Raw genomic sequence first — 22,378 nt, forward strand, 5'->3', positions numbered from 1 at the left:
AATGGAAGTTGGGAAAATAAGTTTCTATGGCATTACTGAACAGAACATAGTACCAGGCTGGGGATGTAGCTCAGTGGTGCCTCACAAGCGCAAGGTCCTGAGTTTGATCCCCAGTACCAAAAAAACCAAAACCAAAACCAAAAAAGAGTAGAGTACCTAGGAATATTTGTATGCAAAACACTACACAACACATCCTGTGTTCAGGTGCAAGGATTCCTACTGCTAAAATATCCATACTAACAAAGCTATATACAGACTTACTGTGCACCCCGTGAAAATCTTAATGGTAGTTTTTATAGAAATAGAAAAATCAATCCTAAAATTTATGTGAAAATATAAAAGACCAGCAATCAATCAATCTTGGGAAAGAATCAAGCTGACACTTCCTGAGGCTAGAATATATTAAAGCCACAGTTACCACCAGATACAGACAGACATATATGGACCAAGATCAGAACAGAGAGCCAGAAAGAAACCCACAAATGTGTGGTCAGCTGATCTTCCACAAGGCTGCCAAAAACACACAATGCAGAAAGCATTTATAGCTCTGCAACAAACAGTGGTGGAAAAATTGAATATCCACAAGCAAAAGAATGAAACTGGACTCTTACTGTTATACGGTGCCCAGGGATCAACTCGAAATGAACTGAAGACTTAAACCTTTTAAGATCTGAAACTAAAACGCTATAAAAATGGGGAAGTCCCAAGTGATCTCGGCAGTGATTTCATGGATAATGCACCAAACACAGGCAGCAAAGACAAAGCAAAACAATAAAACCAAAACAAAAATAAACAAATGGGACTGCAGCAAAGAGTGAGCACAGCGAGAAGGTGACCGACCTGCTCCACGAAGAAAATGCATGCAAACCCTGTCACTGGTCAGGAGCTAACACCCAAAGCACATGACGAGCTCCTACAGCTCAGTGGTGAGAGAATGAGGAGCTTGGCTTTAAAACGAGCAGACATCTCTCCACAGAAGAGGTCTACATGGCCAAGAGGTCGACTGATCACCAGGAAAATGCAAGTCTCCACAAACCCACATGGAGAGGGCACCAGACACAGGCAGGGCGGCTGTCCCCAAAACACACAGACACCCAGTACTGACACAGTGTGGAGAGCCCTGAACGCCTCGCTGCTGCGGGAACACAGGCGCAGCGCCATGGAAGTAAGAAAATAAGGGCTGGGATGTAGCTCAGTGGCACCAGCCTGTCTGGCAAGCGCAAGGTCCTCAGTTTGATCCCTAGTACCAAAAAACAAAACAAAACAAAGAAATAAGAACATAAGGCATCTACCACGGGACCAGCAACCCCACTTCCAGGGAAAGACTCAAAAACTGTAAACTGCATCTGGAGCACTGTTCATGCCAGGCAGCCGTGGAAATAAGCTGAATGTCCACTCACAGATGGAAGGTAAGGAAAATGTGGCAGGTACATGCAACAGAATGCCACTCGGCTCTAAAATGGGGAAATCAGACAAAACGTGAAGCACAGATAACTTCAGGACATTATGGAAGAGACATTACGGATGTTATACCACAGAGACAAAACCCACGTGAATTAACCCCATGGGCACCGAACCACCCACTTCATGGACTCAAAGAATGGAATGGTGGCTGCCAGGGGCTGGGAAGGGAGCACAGGGCAATTCGAATCCACAGCTCCAGTTCAGTCAAGCAAGTGGACAAGCTCTGAGACCTGCTACAGGAGTGTACCTACACACGGAATGTGCTGCTCACGCAGACATCTGTCACGCGGCAGATCTTCTAGTGTTCTTATCAGTCAAGGGCAATGTCTGGTCTGGTACTTAGATGCAATGCGAGTCTCTGCCACTGCTTAACAGATTCCTTGTCTCTCCCTTAGACGATCTCCTTTACAGCTGTACGGTGTGATCAGTTTACTTTTTCTTTTTTTTTGGTACCAGGGATCGAACTGGGGAACTTGTGTTTGCGAGGCAGGCGGTGGAACCACTGAGTTAAATTCTCGGCACATTTTAAAAAATTTATTACAGTAAAAGACTTGCGTGACTCCTTTCAAAATCCTCCCCCTCCCTTCAAACACATTTATTCATTGTTCACTCCACTTTGTGAAGAATTCTGGAGTCCTCTTTCATGGCTTTGAGATGTGACCAGAAGTGCAGTGAATGCTCTGCCGAGTGCCGTCCAATGGCAAGACAGGTTTTAAGAACACAAACACTGTGTCCTAGTCCACCTCATTCACTGGACCTGGCACTGTGCATCTTCTGGCTCCTCCCCAAAGTAAAAATGACCACAAAAGGGAAATGTCTCGAATTAATTTGAGACATTGATGGCACAACTACAGACACTCAGAAAAGAGGACTCCAGAACTGCTTCAGAAAGTGGCAAGGACGACGAGATGAGTGTGTCAGAAGTGAGAGGGAGGGTTGTCTGGGCAGCAAATGACAATGTCTTTTGAAAGATAATTTTGCAGAGAAAATCTGTCTGGGTTGGAGGCTGTTTTCCTTGAGGGCTTGAAATACTTCACTCCAAGCTCTCCTTGACTTGAGAGTTTATGTTGAGAAGCCTGGTGTGATTCTGATGGGCTTTCCTTTATAGGTGATGTTTCTTTTCTCTCACTGCTTTTAATATTCTGTCCTTGTGTTGAATTTCTGGAATCTTGACTGTTATTATATTCCTTGGAGAAGATTTTTTTTGATCAAGGCTAACTGGGGTCCTGTATGCCTCACTTATCTGTACATCAAATTCTTCTTCCCCATTTGGGAAGTTTTCTGCCATTACTTTTGTGAACAGGTTTTTTATGTCATTCACACTATCTCCTGCTTTTTCATCGACGCTGATCAATATTCTTTGCATCATCTAGCAGCTGCTGGATTGATTTCTCAAGGTCCCTTGCTATTTTTAGGAAATCTCTCTTTTCATGATCACTAACTGCAATCCTGTCTTCTATAGCTGATATTTTGTCCTCATATTGGCTCATTCTGCTGTGTATATTTTCAATGGAGTTTTTAATCTCCTGGATATCTGTTTGAATCTGTTTCATGGGTCCCATTTCTTTCCTATGCTGGACATTCATGGGTTCCATTTGTTTCCTATGCTGGGCATTCATGGTTTCCATCGTGTACCTGAGCTCTTCCATTTTTTATCTATATCTGCTCTAGAGTCACTAAGCATGTCTTTCATTCTGGTCACCATCTCTGTACTTACCTGGGAAATTATTTCTGCTTTGATTTTTTTCTAGAGCCTCATTCAGCTGCTTCGTTACTTCTGCTGTTACCGCTTCAGAGAGTCCAGGTGAGTGGCTTTCAGACTGTTCCACCTCATTGCCCTTGGGTTTGCCTTTGGTGAGCTGAAAGTGAGGGGAGGGGTTGTATCTTGTTTAACTGTCTTCTCATTTTCTATTTTTTTAAAAGTTTGATTCCTGGGTTGATGCTTGCAAATTGCTTATGGTGAGTAGCTTTCTTGCCAGTATTCAGAACCCTTAAGAAATGACTACTTCTCACAAGTGTCTTCCAGGTGTAGTTGGCTTTTGGGTTTTGAGTCTGTTGCAGCATCCTACCTCTTCAATTTACTGGGGATGAGAAGTTTCTGCCTACTTGGTCCAGCTGCCAGTTCTTTGGCACTGGCCTGTAGGTTTTTTGTAGTTTTTTTTTTTTTTAAGACCCTTGGGCAATCTCAGTCTTGGTATACCAGGAGAAACACCTGATTACCACAATTATGTCACCTTGGCTAAAGTGCTACAATCAACAATAACAATAGTATCAAATACAGCTTAGGAAATGACAAACTGTAGCCCTTAATATGGCAATTTTACCCTTGGGGGAGAAGATTTAAAAGGGGCTAGGGGTAAAAAACATAAATAAAAGAAGAGGAAGAGGTCAGAAATGAGGTTGGAAGACAAACTTTGGGAAACTGATGAAGAAGACAGGTGGGAAAGAGAAAAGGAAAAAAATAAAACAAGAACAGAACAGAACAACAAGAAGAACAAGAAAAAACTAGAAACCATGTTTGAACAATCAAGAGAACACAAAACAAAACAAAACAAAACAAGAACTAAAAAGGCGGGAAAAAAAAGGAAAAGAGAAAAAACCCAAAAACGTCCAGTTCAAGGTGTGTCTCTGCTGTCATTGATAGGCAATGTGGGCAAACAGAGTCTAGAGCCAAACTGATTAATCTCAGCAAGCCAGCTGCAGCTTCATGGTGAGGCAGTGGAGAATCCCAGCCAGCTACCCCTTTTGTTCCTCTGATGTTCAGGCTGGTTTCTGGCTATGAGGCTGGAACCAGATTCCTTGAGCCTACAACAGTCTATGTGTCTCCTGCCACCTTGAACTCTACTCCCTGACCTTCTGGTGACTTGAACTCAGCACCCACACTGAGGCACTGGGAGCTACTAGATGGGAGTCCACTCATAGCTGTTCTGAGTTCCAACCTCAGTTGGTGCCTCTCCAAGATGAGTACTGGCTAATCACCCTCTCCTGGGTGAGGCCTGAACCTGGATAACTCACCGGCCACTGCAGTGTGGTGTGTCCACTGCTCCTTTCCACTGGTACGTTTTCCACAGAGGCCTCTGGGGTTGCCCGCAGTCATCACGCATCTGCAGGTTTGGCCTACTGTTCCTTCGCTGAGAGTCTAGGCTCTGGGAGAGGGTGCTGCTTGGTACCACCCTCCTTTTCATTTAAAGTCTCTCTCTTCACTCTGCCTGTAGACTTCAGTTCTCACCTCAGATCCTTCCGGGGTCCCAGGGACCCACTTCTCTCCTTCTTCTCCTCGAGCTGCTATATTCCAGTGTCAGGACACCAAATCTTGGAGAGGCTTTTTCTCTGCTGCTCACCATGCTGCCATCTTCAACAATGTCTTTTACTATAGTGATTTTAAAGATTTAACTACCCACAGTAACTTTTGATCATGCCATGCAGTTTGGCTGTCTGATGTGAATGTTCACTCAAATCCCGCACAGCATAGGCATGCGTGGCACCACAGTGCCTGGAAGCACGTTGGGAACAGGGCCTGTCCCTCACTTCTCAATGCATCCCCAGTTGCTGGTATAAAGACTGATGGACCAAAAACTTCCCAAACGCTATTGGAAGCATTAAGGAACCAGACGGAACCAGAAACCTGATATCACCTACCACTGGCCACACATCACACGCTGGTCTTGCTCTTCTAGCGTCTGTGTCAGTGGTGACATCCCCTGACGTCCAGTCCTGAGCCAGTCCCGCTTTATGCCTATGACCCAGAGCAAATTCTGCTCATGGAAACACACCTTTTCCAGCTCAGAGTTTTGCTGAAGTCCCTTCTACTACTCCCGTTATTCTTTCTCATGACGTAGGAATTCTTCTTTCTTAAACGTAGTCTGAAACAATCATCTTCAGCACCATGTCCTTGTTTTTCATGCAGGATCTTGCACTTGTGAGGAAAGCCATGTCCCGTCACTGAAAGGAGCCCCCTGTGGACTGCAGAACTCCAGGGAAAGCTCACACATCTGGGCTCACAGGCAGATCAACACTCACATGGACTTGGCCCTGGCATGCCTGAGGAACTTGCTGCTATACAGACCAGAGAGGGGTGGGCAGCTTTGCAACCAGACACACAGTTAATTGCTCTCACACCTACGGGAGAGCTCTGTCCAACCCAGCCCTGTGCTAGGGACACAATGACAAGACTGGCGCGGCCTGGCCAGCCCAGAGGTCCCAGCGTCACGGGAGGGCTGGGGTCGAACTTGGGACACTGCTCTGGGGTGTCAGAAGCAGGGGTGCCATCAGGGGCCATGGTGACAGGAGGTGGGACAGACCAGAAAGCCACACTCACAGGGCCCGGCTGCCAGGCATGGTCAGAAGCTACCGAGCAGCAGCCAGGACAGTCTGTCCACCTGTCCTGTGGCGGATGGTGGTGTGTGGGTCTTCACATTCAGAGCTCTGTGCTTGGGGTGGAAGCCACACCCGGGAGGATCCGGCTGCTCAGAGAACCCGCAGAGACACTGAGTGCCAACACAGAGCTGAGGCCTCCGTCCTGCTCAGCTGCCTCTGTCTTCTGTTTGCAGACGATGCTTTTCCCACTTCTTGGGACATCTTTAATCTTAGAAATCGGAGGAGAGCTTAGAGACACCTCACATCAGGGTCTTGCCATAAACAGAAACCAATGCATGTTTACAGTACGCATTACTATAATTATTAAAAACAGCATAAAGGCAAGAGCGGTCATATGCTCAAGTGACACCCACCACTAAGATGACGGACATGGGGAGGGGAACACTACACCACCATCTGTGTTTCTGAAACACAACCCCTGACCTCTGTACACACATCACAACGCAGGAAACCCTGCCACGACCCTTTTCACTTCTGCCACAGAACTCAGAGTGAAGGTGAGGGATTCCCACCCCTGTCCTCAAGGACACTCGCATGTGAGTGCAGAGGCAGAGGCTGGCCTGAGTCCCGCCTAGAAGCCAGCAGAGCTGCCCACAGTGCCACGTGTGCTCACTTGTTGGCATCAGACAGGGAGAGGGTTTCCTGTCCTGTGAACTCAAATACAAACCTCAAGTACACATGAAGAGGGTGCGGGGTGTGAGAGGCAGTGAGAGAGACAGAGACAGAGGTGAACGAGGGACAAGAACCCCGTCAGACCCGCCGTGCACTGCCGGCCTGAGCGAGCAGTGCTGCAGACTCACCTAGCTGGCTCCGGCGGACCTCCTCGGCTGAGACAGGCCGCAGCTTCCTTTCAGCCTTGATCTCCTCTAAGATTCTCTCATGGAGGCTGCGTGGTCGTGGAGGGGTGGGCTTCAGTTTTCTGGCTGACACCTTGAAGAGAGCACAGTGGCCAAGACGTGAGCATTTGTTCTTCAACAGCCAGCACTGCGAGCTGCACTTCACTGACACTTCCACGTCACAAGCAGCAAAGTCTCTGGGTGACAGGGGTTCCAGTGACCAGGCTCGTGTCTACTAGCACTGCGGGCCGCAGGTTCACTGCAGCCACCTTCAAGGCCTCCATGCTGCGCGACAGGGTCCCCCGCGTGCACACGATACTCAGCTACTGCTACTTGTGAACTGGGGATTGTGGGAAATGTGCTGCAGCCTTCTCAGAAGACGGTTACGCTTCTCCTCACTCTCTGCTTGAGGAAAGAAAGGGCTGAGAAGGCAGATTAACCTGCTAAGAGGCCCTACCAGACCTGCCTTCTTAGAGCCAGAGCAGGCTGGCTTCTTCCTTTCTTTCAAAGCATTTATAAACTGGTTATTAGTTTTGCTTTGGATGTACAAAAACGGAAACAGCAGTCCTTTTCTTGTTACTTTATGTACAAAGGTTTGGTGAGAGGTGGCTGTTAAGTGTGTGTGTGTAAAGAACAGGGGAAGTGGCCAGGCATGTGACACACACCTGTCACCCCAGAGCTCTGGGAAGCTGAGGCAGGAGGGTGGCAAGTTCAAGGCCAGCGGGGCAACTTAGCAAGACCCTTCCCCCCAAAAAAGAAAAACAGTCTGGGGATGTAGCTCGGAGAAGCTGGCTTTGAGCCCCCAAGTCCATGATCTCTAGCAGGGGCGGGCATAGAGTAGGTGGGCTCACTGTCACTGCACCGTGAGGGCTGAAGGGGTCCAGCCCAAGCGCCAGGGTGCCGTGCCCAGCTGTTGCTCTGGGGCTGCCCAGCCGGACTGCAAGCTGACCTACCCTGGTTGGCCAGGGTACAGATGCCCTGAGACCACCCTTGGACTGGATAATCTCGAGTCTTTTCTGACCTAATGATGTAGCGCACAGGTGGGCTTGATGGTCCGTGGAAAAGGGAGCACAGCCCGAGCCCTAGAGGACAATGCGTCACACCACGTACCGGATTGAGAGGCGGCCGGGACCGGATGAAGTCCAGGATGATTTCGTGGGCACTCTTCCTCAGCCGAGGGGGAATGTCACCATTCACCTAGGGGACACAAAGGCAGGTGGGTCTCACGACTTTGGAGTACCTCAGCTGTCCTCTCTGTGGTCACAGAATGCATGCGGTGTCATCTCGTTCCACCAAGGACGTGGAGAAGAAGAGCGAAAACAGCTGTGGATTAAAGAAAATTCGAGTTCAGTGCAGTTCCATCGTTCTGGGGAATTCTACACAACACATTCCTTCCAACAAAAAATGCCCTACGTTGAGACGGGGAGTGGAATAAATAACCCGCATTTACCAAGTGTTTCATAACGGACAAGGCCCTCATGCCCAGCTTCCATCCTTGTGAAACGGAAGATGCAAGTGATAAGGGGCTGGCAGGGCTGGCTCTTCCTGGCTCTCCAGAGTGCAGTGTGAGCAGAGGATAGTGACTGTGCAGCCCTGCCTGCTCTGCTTCTGCTCTGATGGCCTCTCCTCTTACAGCCATGTGTTAAAAGAATTTTTTTAGAAACACAAAAAAATACCCAGAAAGCCACAAAAAGCCCCTGCCTACCTGCTGCCACCCACGCAGCACAGTCGTGGCCGGGGACAGATTTGTGTCCGGGTCCAGCTTGAGCAAAGCAGAGCAGAACTGCGGCCGCTGGCGGCCAGGTGCCCTGCTTATGGGCAGGAGGGACGCCGCCCACGCCAGCCAGCACCTGATGCTGTTGCTCTGCAGCAGCTGGACCAACACAGAGCTGAGGCTGAGGCTGGTGCCACCACCGGCGCAAGACTGAAGGTCCCTCTGCACAGCGCAGTGCAGTCTCACCTCCTATCACGGACAGGCCCCTCGGCTGCCCTGAGCACCGTCACTCTAACATCCCCACATCCCCACAGGGCTGAGCGTGCATGGGGAGAGGGCTGAGCTCCACACAGGCTGAGTGCCCAGCCCCAGCAGGAGCGGGAGTGGGGAAGGAGGTGCCTCACACAGCAGGGCACTGCGGGCGCACTGGGATCTGAGGTAGGCGGCTCCCACGAGGGCTGTGGACGCACAGCAGCCCGGCGGTGACAGAAACTCCAGAGCAGCCTGGATAGGCAAGACAGGAACACACAAGCGCATTCCCTCTTCTCTGAATATTTTAAAACAGTGCCCTGAATTCCACCTTGTTTCTAAGTAACACTTTTTAGGTAGCTAGATTTAAAGTTAAACAAATAAAAGGAAACTTAGTAACAGATCTGCAAACACATGAGTCTGAGAGACAACCATGTCGCTTACCAGGACAGATTATTCAATTACCTAACTTGTTGTGTAGTTGGAAGCAAATTAACCAAATTTTCTGCCAACTTTTATTTGAATTTAAAAATCTGTGGCTTACAATAAATACAACTATAACTAAAAGATGTATGTTTCGGGCCGGGGATTTAGCTCAGTGGTTCCACCACCTGTCTCAAAAGCACAAGGACCCAAGTTCGATCACCACCACCCCACCACCCCCACAAAAAAAAAAAGACGTAAGTTTCTACATCTGTTTTGGTTTTTCGTTTATCTGTTTGTTTTGGCTTTTTGAGACAGGGTCTCGCTATGTAGTTCAGGCTGGCCCTGAACTCACAGTGATCCTCCTGCCTCAACCTCCCAAGTGCTAGGATTACAGGCGTGCACTGCTACACCTGGCTCTACATCTGCATTTTTAAAGGATATTCCGTTACCTGAAATAAAATTTACATTTCACTCAAACATTTTGGAAAAAAATTCACTGAAATGTTTTATCTCTCTATAACTTAATATTCTAATCAATATCCAATATAGCTAAGCCATTCAATTACTACAAGCAGTACCACAGACATGCACAATTACATGGGACAGCTATGCAGCCAAACCTCAGGATTCAACTAAAAACACCTCAGCAGAGAATTCAGGCATAAATGGAGCATTGTGAAAATGGCTGGCATTTACTCTGTGAAAGTATTTCTTTTTGAAATTAGCAGGTAGGATTATATTGACGAGTAAGATTTTTTTAAAACCGAGGTTTGAATGAACTAGCTGTATATATGAAGTAACAAAACTCAGCTTACGGACTGGCACCAGAGCACCTCCCCAAGGGAGCAGACCTCCACCAGCAGCTCCCGGGACCACCCAGCCCTGAAGGGTGGTGGCTCGGGGATGCGTGTCCTGGGGGGTGCAGAGACACCAGACAGAGACACAGGGAGGAAAACAAGGGCTGCCACAAAGCAGAGACGCTGCTGCATCTTTTTTTTTTTTTTCAGTACCGGGGATCAAACTCAGGTCCTTGTGCTTGCGGGGCAGGACGCGAAACCACTGAGCTAAATCTCCAGCCCCAACGCTGCTGCATCTTTACCTTCAGTTCCTACCTACAACCTTCACATTTAAAAAATGTACCACTGGGCCAGGGATTTAGCTCAGTGGTTCCGCCGCCTGCCTCGCAAGCAAGCGCAAGGTCCTGAGTTCGATCCCCAGTACCAAAAAAAAAAGGTACCACTTACACCTAAATATACTGTGGCAAGCAACATATCACTAATAATACTGTCCAGTATGTAACGGTAAGCTCACCTGTATTCTAAAACTCAGACTTCAACAAACAAAAGGGTTAAATAACTTGACTGTTGAAAAAATAGTCTTTGCTTTCTATTTTTATCTTAAATAAAGCAGATTCACTAATGATGACATAAGACCACAGTAAAAATGTACAAAGTCGAACTATAGTTTATTGACTGATGCCGGGTCCCTAACCTAACTTCAAAAAGTTTCCTTTTATTAAAAGAAAAATATCTTCCAACATTGATCCAAATTCCTCTCTATATAAAGTAATTACAAATCAAGAGAAAAGATCAGAAATAGGAAAGGAAATGCAAAAGAAACATAAAACCGACACCAGAAAACTCTGCATACAATAAATACACACTTTCACCAAGCTTGGCTTACCTACATGAATGTTCGAACAATTCCTTCTGGCTAAAGAGAAAAATCACTTGAGAATCATGTTAAATGTTCTCCCAGCCAGGCGGATGATGTTCTAATAAGCGGCCATTTTTGCAAAAGATAACGTCGCCCAGTTCTGGCAACATAGTAAACTGCTGCCCATGTATCAACTGATACAACCCTCTGGAGAGAAAACTGGCAAAATGTAATAAAATTTTAAATGTGCATTACTTTGATCTATTCATCTCACCAGCATAGAAGTTTATCTTTTTTTTTTTTTTTTGGTACCGGGGATCAAACTCGGGTCCTTGCACTTGCACAGCAGGCAGCGAAACCACTGAGCTAAATCCCCAGCCCTCACATTCTACTTTTTATTCAAATGCTTCTGCTGTCAGGGTACACGGAAATACAATGGATCCTTGAGTTACGACCAGCTTGACACATGAACAACTTGGGTTATGACCGGAATTTTAGTTTTAACTTAGGACCAAAGTCTTGAGTTACAACGCTAATGCCAGCTGCTTGTGTTCCCAGAAGGTCTCAGATACACATTTAGTAACTTTTCTCTCATTGCTGAGACAAAACACCCGACACCCAAAGTTAAAAAGGGGAAAGGTTTATTTGGCTCACAGTTTGTAGAGGTTTCAGTCCATAATTAGCTGGCTCTGTGGCAGAGAGCCCCTGGCACATGCCAGAGAGGCACTGCAGAGGAGAAAGAGTTCATGGTGCCCACACAGTAGCAAAAGCAACAAAGGGGTGGGCTGGGATTTAGCTCAGTGGTTCCACTGCCTGCTTTGCAAGCATAAGGTCCCGAGTTCGAGTTCGATCCCCAGTACCAAAAAAAAAAAAAAGCAACAAGGGGGCCTTAACAGTCTTCCAGCCTCTTTTATCTTATGAAAATGACTTAGGGTGGATACCACTCACACCCTTAATCCTAGTGCCCTCGGGCTTACCATTGCAGCATGAATCACACACTCTAGATTCAGCCACCTTTGAAAAAGCCCAACTAAGACCGCATGAGGCTTTGAGGGGACACCTAGACACAAACCCTAACAGACCCAAACGCCAGCTCCCAGGTGGTCTCAGATACAGAGTTGTGGGAGGAACATGACAGCGTCCTTTCCTGTGTGGGGTTGAGAAATCCTGGGCCGACGTCTAAGGACACTGAGATCCGCCTGTGTGCAGGAGAGAGACTCTGAAGGCTGTGTGGAGGAGCCTGAGGTTTTCAGCTGACCAACGTGAGTTACAATCAGCCCTCATGAATAAATTGAGTTCTTAAGTCAAGGGTCCACTGTACTATACTCCAGACACACACACACACACACACACACACACACACTCATACACACACAGTATCTACATTCAGTGTTTATGGAGTGAACAGGACTATAAAACAGTACGTGTGACTCTGGGTATAAAGTGATTGTCTAACACCTATCCTTAAATGAGTGAATCAACAGGAGACTGGGCCTGGTCCAGACTCTCAGGACACCTGCATTCATCCACGTCTCTCTACAATGAGCATATAAACACAGAACAAAACTCTTGCAGAAGCATGGCCAGCTGCAGCCAGAGGCAACTACCACATCAACGATGGAGACACTGTTGGGGCACAGAGGCCCACAGAGGCCCTGTCACTCTGAAGCCACCCCAAGCGTCCCAGACAGCCCTTCTTCTTGTTCAAGGTAGCAGACGGCTTATGTTGCTGCCGAGGTACTGGAGACCCAGCTTCCTGAGACAGCAGCACTCGGACATGTGTTTCTCCGTGTGTTTGTGGAATCTGTCCTGTGTGTGTCTGTGGGGGGGGGGGCTGTGCATGCACATGTGTGAGTGTGTCCATGCATGGCCTCAGGGATGAACCCAGGCCCTCGTGTGCACTGGGCAAGCACTCATGGACAGCTGGACCCCCGGGCAGAGATGGCTGTGACAGGAACAGGGCTGCAGCCACACGCTGCAGTCCAGGAGTCCAACCGGGCAGCACCTCACACACTCTGCTCTGCCCGTCTGCAGGGGAGCAGGTGCCAGTCACAGCAGGGGCACCTCCAGGCCATGTGGGGGACTGGCATGCTCTGCTTCTGGTCTCAGCTCAAGGCCATCGTGGTGGCTAGGTAGACCTGCAGGTGGACGCATGAGCCAGGCTGCTAGTGACCACATGCAGGCGCGTGAGTCATGCAGTGAACTCAGTGGAGCCAAAAGCTAGAAAAGATGCAGCTTGTGGGGACCACCCGATCCACCATGCCCACAGGAGGTTGTAAGAGTGCAGGCTGCAAAGAATTAACCCTGCAATTGGCTTGTTCCAAAAAGCGAGTCTGGCCGAAGCCTACGTACTGAGGTGAGAGTGACTCACACCCAAATTCCATTCCCAGAATTAAAACCTTTACTAAAAAGACAAGGTTAATTATTAACCTGAACCTGTATTTTGTCTGTTCTATTCCTAACTCAAGAACAATTTCTCTCTTCCTTTACAAGCCTTGCCTGCATCAGCAACGTATCCATAGCAACAACACATAGCCCCTTTACCTCAATCTAACTATGATGTCACCAATAAATATCAACGGCTCTGGGTGTTCAGGGCCTTTGCTTGCTCAAGCTGCTGACTGCTCAAGCACTGGTCATCCTGCTCCCGGTCTCTGCTTCTTTAACTCTGTCTTTATGTCTTTCTTCTCACCATGTGTCGTAGCAGATCGGGATCCACTGCAGCGGTCTCCAGTAGCAACCCTTTAAAGTCAGGTTGAATATAATGCCATGGAAAAAATACTTACAAAATGTTGAACAAAAATAACTGGTTACAAAACAAAATTAGCTCGTTTTATCCAAATAAAATGCACGGTGCAAACGACTGAGAGTTAGACCCAAGATGGTCACCAATTTCTCTTTGGGTGGTGGAAGGACATGTTTGTAACTTTCCTTCTTTGAGCTTAATGTATTTTCCAAATAATCAATTATGGCTGTTACCGGAAGAAATACTTCTGCAACAGCGCAGAGAAGAGCCGAGCCCCCGCCCCGCTCACCATCACTCTCCGAAGGGTGTAGCGCCGGCAGCGGATGTCCTCCATCAGCATCTCGTAGGGTGTGAGCTGGTACTCGATGGGCAGCGGGCTGTACTGCCGCTCCTGCACCTTCTTCAGCTTCACCCCGTTGCGCAAGTCCCTCATCACCTGGACCCAGAAACGCGCCTGAGAGTCACGGGGGAGAGTCAGTGAGCACCTGGCTGGGGGGCTCTGGACCCTGAGGTCACACAGAGCAGAAGCCCAGGGAACACACACTGGAAGGGCCCGGCCTGCACTGAGAGAAGTGCAAGGTCTGCGGAGAAGGCCCAGCCTCGGTGCCGGGGGTCCTGGTTCACGGCTCACACATCTGTGCCCCGCCTGGCACTGCCTGTGCCCCAGCCTGCTGGGTTTCTGTCTCACACCATGACACTGGGGAGGTGGACTGGGGTGCTGGGCAAACAGTGAAGGAAACACAGGCTGTCAGAGCCTATGAGCTGGCCCGGCCTCAGGAAGGGTGAGCACACTGGTACAGTCCTCCTGGGTGAGCACACTAGCACAGTAGTGAATGTCAAGGAGAAATGCTAGGCCTGGGGATTTAGCTCAGTGGCACCATGCCTGCCTCACAAGTCCAAGGTCCTGAGTTCAAGCCCTGGTACCAGAAAAGAAAGAACAGAAAATTCTAGTAAGAAATGACAGTTCTACTATACTAGCTATTTGCTAACTTTTGGGGATTGTTTTGGTTTTTTCTTTTGGTTTGTTTGTTTCTTCTAGTACCGGGGATCAAACTCAAGACCTTGCACTTGCGAGGCAGGCATGGCACCACTGAGCTAAACCCCTGGTCCTGTTTTGTTTTGTTTTTGTGACAGGGTCTCACTGTGTAGTTCAGACTGCCTTGAACTTCTTATGCAGCCAGGGCTAGTCTCGAATTCACAGAGATCCTCCTGCCTTAGCCTCCCAAGTGCTGTGATTACAAGCATGCACCACCATGCCTAGCTTTGCTAACTTTCAATTTTCTGGCTTCAGTGACTAGGGAGAGTGGTAAAAAAGAATGCTATTAGTTAAGATGAGTAACATTATCAGAGCAGTCTACGCAAAAGTAAACTGATAATCAACATTACTGTAAGATGACAACTGTAGCTGAAAATTCAATGCAAGGTTTTTTTGGGGTGGGTACTGAGGAGGGACCTAGAGCTTGCAAGGCAGGAGGTGGAAACACTGAGCTAAATCCCTGCCCCTGCAACTGGTTTTTTAATGTTACTCTTGAACGATCTCAATTAACATCAGAGTATCTCAGTAAATATATGCATCAATAAATTAAGAATACTGCAAACAGGAAATAAATCAAATCAATACATGAATGGATGAATAAACTGATATATCTGTTAGTGTGTGCCCATGCATGTGTCACTGTGTACACACTCATGTGTCAAAACTTATCAGACTATAAATTTGTTTCTTTTCTTTGCGGTACTGGGGTTGAACCCAGAGCCTTGTGCATTAACCCAGGTTTTAACGTGGGGAGCTTGTCCCTGTATTACACCTCAGCGGAGAAGGGAAGAGAATGTGGCAAACAATGAACATCTAATGTGGTCCAGAGTGGCCTGTCTGCGTCCTCAAGCCTGCGCCTACTCTGGACTCCCTCAGTATGTGACATCATCACGGATCTGGTATTCTGAGCCTAAGAAGTCCCTGATTCCTAACAGCCCCATCTGACACTTCGCCACAGTCACTGTCCTGTCCCCGAGGCTCTCATGCCAACCAGCTCTGGGCTTGTGCAAGGATCACGCCTCTCAGGGTCACCAGGACCTAGTCCAATGTGGAAGAGTGTCACACGCATAGCTCACAATCACCTGCCCTACAGGCCTGTCTCCTCGGCCCCGCAGCCCTGAAGCTGGAGACCCCCATACATTTCACCCGGAGCCCCAGGTCCTTGGTGAAGCTCCGGGCCCTTGGCCAGACAAATGTAGCACACTAGTTCCATGTTTCCTTCTGAAAAATACAGCTTTACCTCAAGTACACACAAGAGTATGCAAAGATATTAAAATAATTACAAATGCTAATACCTGAAATACCAAAATTCCCAGAGACACTGGGTGGCTCTAATAAAATAAGAAAGTTTTAAAAATGGGACTGGATATTTCCCAGCATCCAAGACTAAGCACTCAGATTTCTCTGCCAATTCCTACTGCAGTCCTCAGTAAGAGCACCTGTGAGGCATCGCCCTATGGCAGCCACCAGGCCGGGCAGGACACTGGCACCTCACCCAGTCCGCGTTCTTCAGCTCCTCCAGGTCGGCGTGGGACTCATCACTCTGGTCCATTTCCTGGATCTTCTTAAGGTTCTGCCAGGAGAAATAAAAAGAGAACAGGCATGAAAGCACTATCACTTGAAATATAAGCTGAAAGGAAAACTCCCAGCAGATGTCTTCAGGCTGAACACAGACGTAGCGACGTAGCACTGAAGGAGACGCCTCTGAATGCTAAAGCTGGGCCACTCAGGCGTCTGTGCAGGGATGGACTGAGGTGGTCCTGGGCTGACTTTGGCCACAGCATCCCTGCCAGCACCATCTCCCTCACCCCACATCCAGGCCCTCACTGATCGCACTGCAGGCCCTTCACACACCATGTTTCTACCACAGGCTTCTGCATCCCCGCCGCCTCCTCCCTCGGCGCTCGGGCGATGCCTCCTGCCCTTCCTGAGTGCGCCAACCCATCCTGCAGTCCTCTTCTCTGTGGCCTCATCATCAGCATGGTGATTCCCAGCACTGGTGTTCTCCAGACTTCCCAACACATCTTCAGGAGCGAACACAAGCTGTGGCACCTTCCAGTTTCAAGTCAGTGAACAAATTCTAACTGATAGAACACCTTATTTTTCACTTTCTACCATTTACTCTTATCATCAAAAATAGTTCAAGTCGGGCCGGGGATTAAGCTCAGTGGTTCTGTCCCCTGCCTCACAAGCGCAAGGTCCTGATTTCAGTCCCCAGTACCAAAAAAAAAAAAGTTCAAGTCTTCTTGCAAAACAAAAAGAAAACAGTATGTACTGGACACACACATCCCATTTTTCTTCCTATGGCTTTAGCTCACCTCCACCCAGGAGAGACCTCCCTGTGACTGCGCCTGGCCAGTAATCCAACGAGGACGCCTTCAACCACGAGGGCTTAATGCCTAGATCTTTTCAGCAGAAGGAAATCTGCATCTTCTCCTTCAAATCCCTAATGCCCTGGGCAGCTGGGGGGAGACCTGATCTGTGCCCCACAGCAACACAGCTCTCCAGGTACGAGACACCCAGCCCAGCTCCCATCCAAGCCAACAGTTAAAGCGGCACTCAGCCATTGGGGGTGAAATTATTACTACAATTAAGAGGGAAGAGGAATGCATCCCGAATACCCTGGAGAAGAAGTGAAGTAATTACAGGGCTGGACAAGCCCACCAGCCGGCCCAAGTGGAGGGCAGGGCAGGCCAGCCCCCGTGCCTGCAGCCACACGCTTCCGGCCTGTGCGCCATCACCCACAGTGAGCTGTCCAGGTTCCTCACCACCCGGAAAGCAAGGACCTGAAAAAGGCTGGAACTGCAGAGAGCGCTCATCTTTGTATGTTTACAAAGCTGTGAACAATTCCAATGGCCTCCAGAAACCCAGCAGGCTTTGGGGTAGCTGTTCTGGCCTACTCATCTCCCCTCCTTCACGTGATGCAGATGTGTGTTTTCTCGGTGACGCTTCCTATGGCTCAACTACCTCCCAACTCCCCAGGGTGAGGACACAGCCCCCTCTGTTCCCAAGATGGAACATCCGGCCCTCACTCCGGGACCCTGATCTGCAGAAGAGACTTCTGGTGCAGCTGCAGACTGTGGGCCCTGTGCTGGCTGGGGCAGAGGTCCTAGCAGCAGCAATGTCCAAGCCAGCCGGGCCCTGGGACTTCCCAGTCATAGGAGCCAAAACCCTTTCTCCATCCCTTCCCATGCTACTCTGAGCAAGTCTGTCATTTGTGACTCAAAGCCATGATTTCATTTATCAGCATAAGCTCAGAAATATGTGTTCACACTTCCACGTGGATGTCTTATGGTCCTTTGATGGAACAGCATGAAAAGCAACAGAGAGATTCAACCCAGACTTTCTCGCTTCCAAGCCGCTACAGCATGGCCCCTCTTCCATTTGACCTTAATTTTTGTGCTTCCCGAACACAGCTGGGCTGCACAGGGCCTTCACACATCTCTGCCTTTCCCAGGGCTAGGATCAAATCCTCACTCCCCACTACCGAGGAGCTATCTGTCCCACATGGTATTGAGGATAAGTTAAAGGAGTGACCCAAGAAAGTCCAGCTTCTTTATTTTTCTGAACAACAGCGCAAACTGTATTCCCGAGGTGTTGTTCTGGGCTGCTCTAGTCCTCCACTGACTTCCTCATCTGTGGGTTGCAGAGAGTAGTAACCACCTTTACAGTTTTGTTGCTATTACCTAAATAATACCGACACAGCGGGACCAGCTCACATTGAGATGCAGTAGGCGGTAGATGCCACACACAATGAAAACCCATGAGGGTTTGGCTGCGAGCACTTTTACTCCCCCACAGAATATTTTAATCTTAACGAGTCTGTTTTTACCAAATGATACCGCTGTCTAGTGTCATCATGGAACCAAATCCTAACTCAGCAACAAATCAGTGTAGAATTGTTGAGAATCTATAAATACCAGAACTGAACAAGCTGGATCAAATATGTGACTAGAAAGCTCAGGGGGTTTTGTTAAGAGAAAAAGCAAATGAGCTATTTGAAAGTAAATTACAGATTTTTCTGATTTTGGAGACAAACTCCTGTCGATTCTATTTTAGCTTCTGAGTGAATTTTTTCCTTTTCGCTTGCATAAATGTAGCAGCCCAGCAGACAGGCTGCCCGATGCCAGCAGTCCAGCTCCTGGCGTCCTGAGCACAAATCCGACCTCCTCGCTGAATCAAGGTTCATCACACGTGCAGCATCGCCTGAAGTCCTGTGCACTCACACACAAGTGCCCTGCTTTCGTTAAATCTCGCTTGTACTTCAAGGACATGGTTTGTCTGTTTCCGCCCAGTGCACAGTCTGAGGAGAGCCCCTCCACATCCATCCATTCTGTAAATGCCCTTGGGAAACTTTAATGGGGATGGTGGTGCGAACGGCAGTGACACTTGGCTGCAGAGGCGCTGTGATTCTGCCCGTGAGCAAGCGTTCTGCAGACACATGCAGACTCAATAGAAATAAAGGTCAAACAGAAGAGACAGGCAGGAGAGAGGGGACAGAGTTCCAACCGGGGCATCTGATTACGCCAGGCAACGGCGGCCACACCCAGACATCTGGCAGTGGGTTCTGTCACCACACAGGCAGGCAGAGCCTTCCACTGACCTGAGATACTTTGGCAATGGTTTAAGATCAGTGGAGCTCAAAGATTTCACTTAAAGTTGTGATATTTTTTGCACAAGACTAATTGAAATGATGTAAGTTGCTTACTAAAGTTTCCCAGTGGTTATTTTGATGATATAGCCTAAAATATACTCAAATATGCCCTCCGAAAAATTCCTAACAAGCCATGCTTATTTTCACTCCATTTCCTTACTGCGTAATTTCAATATCTGTTAAAATATTACAGAGGAAGGCAAATTAACTCTGATCTGCATGTGGAAGTCATCTCCCCACCTTAGGATTTTATTAAATTTAAGATGAGACTTGGACTGGTGCGCTTTAGAACAAGGTCACATGTAAAAGATTGTCTAAACATCTGGATATCAGATGCTAGATTTAGATTCATCTATTCTTTTTTTTTTTTTTTTGCGGTACTAGGGATTGAACTCAGGACCTTGCACTTGCAAGGCAGGTGCAGTGCCACTGAGCTAAATCCCCAGCCCAGATTCATCTATTCTTAAACAGCTTTAGCTACTAGCATTAGCAGAGGGAAATCAATTCCCTTCCATAGGACAACTTTAAAAAATTCAAAAAAATGAAAGACCAAAAAATTCCAATTTATTTCTCAGTATGACAGAAGGCAAAGATGAATAATTCAACATTAAGTTTTTCATAACATTGTCATAATCTAATTTATACTTTTTAAGTTTAAAATCAAAATAACTAAGTAGTTTAAAAATGTATGTCCTTATAATTGTATTTTCTTAAAATTCAACCAGAATTGGGCCAGGGATGTAGCTCAGTGGTGCTGCGGTTTGCCTCGCAAGTGCAAAGTCCCAAGTTCGATCCCCGGTACCAAAAAAAAAAAAGAAAAGTTCAACCAGAATTGTGCAGAATTATACATTAAATAACAAAGGCTAATATTAAAAATTTTAAGACAAAATTGCTCACTGTGATGATAAAAGGAACTGAAATATATAAGGACAAAAATATAGAAAAAATTTAAAAATCTTTGTGCTATGTATTTTTTTAAAAAATCAATATTTAATTCAACACCACTGTCATTTCACTTAAGAGAATTATGGCCAAGAAGTACATATTCAGCACTTGTGAGGGGCTGGGACAGGGAGGAGGTAACAAATGAATCCAACCAGTAATTCAAATTGAATCCTGAGTATGAGTACTCTTTGAAGAAATAAAGATACTGGGCCGGGGATTTAGCTCAGTGTTGGTGCCGCCGTCTGCCTTGCAAGCGCAAGGTCCCAAGTTCGATCCCTCGTACCAAAAAAAAAAAAAAAAAAAAAAGAAGATACTTAATACATTTTGCTGAAATGATCAAAATTCCATCAGCTTGGGCCGGGGATTTAGCTCAGCGGTTTTGCCGCCTGCCTTGCAAGCAGAAGGACCCGAGTTCGATCCTCAGTACCAAAAAAAAAGAATTCCATCAGCTTTATACAGTTATTCATTCAAATGGGTGACTGAACAATCAGCTGAAAAGAAAGCAAAGTAACTCGGGTAAAACTAAGAATTTTAGAAATGCTTAAACGGTTATGACTTTTTTTTAAAAATTTATAACTTTTAAGTAAAATGTAGTAATAAGCATACTTGTCCAATAGAAATACATGCATTTTAAAGAGAAAATTTAGAATAAGAAGTCAGATATAACCTGCTGTTTCACAGATGTTTCCATTATGGAATCTTATAATCTTACAGGTCATGAATCTTACAGGTCATGAAAAAAGTGAAGATCCGAAGCTCATTTCAGATGAACCCAGTGCTGTTGGTTAAAATAATCCTCACCAATAAAATAAAAAGAGAAAAAAATTAAAATAAAAGAATTCCCATGGGCTGGACACTGGCAGTACAAGGACTCGGGCCCCACTTCCCAGTCAGCGCCAGTCCAGGGCCCGTCAGGGCGCCGGTGGGTGCTCTGCTGTCTCGCGAGTCCCCGTGCCCTGAGCGCAGTCTGCTCTGAAGGGTGGACGGGGGTGTGTGACAGAGCCAGCAGCATCTCAGGACAGGGGCCCCAGGGTGACACAGGGGGCAGGAGACACAGCAGGCCGCTCCTGGCCCTTTTTTGAAGTGCATGTTAAGAGTAATCAGAGGCAGCAAAGCCTGGCTCCTGTTCTGACTTTTCATCGAACTTGCCACAAACTCTTACACAGATGAGGAACCAGAGAGAGGACGGGAAAAAGGACCCAGTGACTGGCTTCTCTCCCACCCATCTCTCAGGCAGGGCCCTGCTGCATCAGCTCCCGGCACTGCCACCCCTGTCCACGGAGGACCGTGCTCTCCGCTGTCCTCGTCGGCCACCAGGGCCCGGGCCAATACTACTGCTCTGTCCGCACTGCGCCATGCAGGTCTCCCGAGTTCAGACACGGCCCTGGGGGCCTGACTGTCGGGGCCCCCATCCATCTGGAACAAGACCGGAACTGACTGCTGGGAGCTGATGGAGACTTAGGGGGGCGCAGTGAAGGGAGAGGTCAGGGGCGCTCGGCCCGGCCCTCCCCTTGCTCCCTGCTCCCTGGGTGCCTGAGGTGAGCAGTGTGGCTCTGCACAACGTGCTGCCCACCAGGGCCTCAGCAGCAGAACCGGCACCTCTGGGCTGCTGTCCCTCCCCTGCTCCCCACTGCCCTGCCTCCAGCCGACACATGGCTGCCACTAGGTCACACCTCGGTCATGGGTGTGCCCTGGCCTGGGCTGGACACCAGAGGAGGTCCTTGACTGCCGCCCCTGCCCTCTCCTCTCTGAGGGGAACTCACTGCTGTGCACCCCAAGGCAAGGGAACTGCAATGGCGTGTCACTTGAGGCCACTGTGAGGACTCGGTGGGTCCATGTCCACAACGGCATGGCCGGGAGGCGGTGTGGATAAGCATGGAATAAAAGTGGCTCCGGTGGGTGTGGGGACTGAACCCAGCACCTCCGCACTGGGCTGCACCCCAACTCCTTCTTATGTTTTATTTCGAGACAGGCTCACTAAGCCCCGGAGTCAATGAATTGCCTGGGCTGCCCTTTTCTTTTCTCTTTGGTGCTGGGGATCAAACCCAGGACCTGGCACACCCGGCAAGCTCCTTGAGCCACACAGCAGTCTCCAGCCCCCACGAGGTTGCTGGGCAGCAGCCATGTCAGGCCCCTCACGGGTGCACTCCCTTTGGTGCAGGTCCTGGTCCTCAGGCCAGTGCCCCGGGGCCTGGAACCCGGGCTGCACCCTGCCAGGCGCTCCCTGAGCCAGTGCCCTGCTGCTCCTGCACAGCAGCCTCCTGGCTCAAGCTCC

At 48.3% G+C, this 22,378-nt stretch overlaps 2 protein-coding genes across 6 annotated transcripts in view; one reads left to right on the plus strand and one right to left on the minus strand.

Annotated features, from left to right (window-relative positions):
• Prelid3a (PRELI domain containing 3A) overlaps positions 1 to 20,412 on the plus strand; it is a 53,946-nt gene extending 33,534 nt beyond the window's left edge. Inside the window, exons 6-7 of the mRNA XM_087195097.1 lie at positions 3,216 to 3,268; positions 5,372 to 20,412. Coding sequence (XP_087051223.1) covers positions 3,216 to 3,268; positions 5,372 to 5,387 — 69 coding nt within the window. The 3' untranslated portion in view covers positions 5,388 to 20,412. The remainder of the gene's footprint in view (positions 1 to 3,215; positions 3,269 to 5,371) is intronic.
• Positions 1 to 22,378, minus strand: part of Spire1 (spire type actin nucleation factor 1) — a 103,583-nt gene that overhangs the window by 19,623 nt on the left and 61,582 nt on the right. For 4 of the 5 annotated variants that reach the window (XM_021265277.2, XM_021265275.2, XM_021265276.2 and 1 more), the window contains exons 5-8: positions 16,000 to 16,077; positions 13,758 to 13,922; positions 7,788 to 7,874; positions 6,642 to 6,771 (exon numbers count right to left, since the gene is read on the minus strand). In XM_021265277.2, the coding sequence (XP_021120936.2) occupies positions 6,642 to 6,771; positions 7,788 to 7,874; positions 13,758 to 13,922; positions 16,000 to 16,077 (460 nt within the window). The remainder of the gene's footprint in view (positions 1 to 6,641; positions 6,772 to 7,787; positions 7,875 to 13,757; positions 13,923 to 15,999; positions 16,078 to 22,378) is intronic. The other variant, XM_021265274.2, reaches the window with a different exon arrangement.

Source organism: Heterocephalus glaber, unplaced genomic scaffold (genome assembly GCF_053883595.1).
Source record: "Heterocephalus glaber isolate CG9 unplaced genomic scaffold, H.glaber_assembly_v1.0 deba00000331, whole genome shotgun sequence".
Taxonomy (NCBI): domain Eukaryota; kingdom Metazoa; phylum Chordata; class Mammalia; order Rodentia; family Bathyergidae; genus Heterocephalus; species Heterocephalus glaber.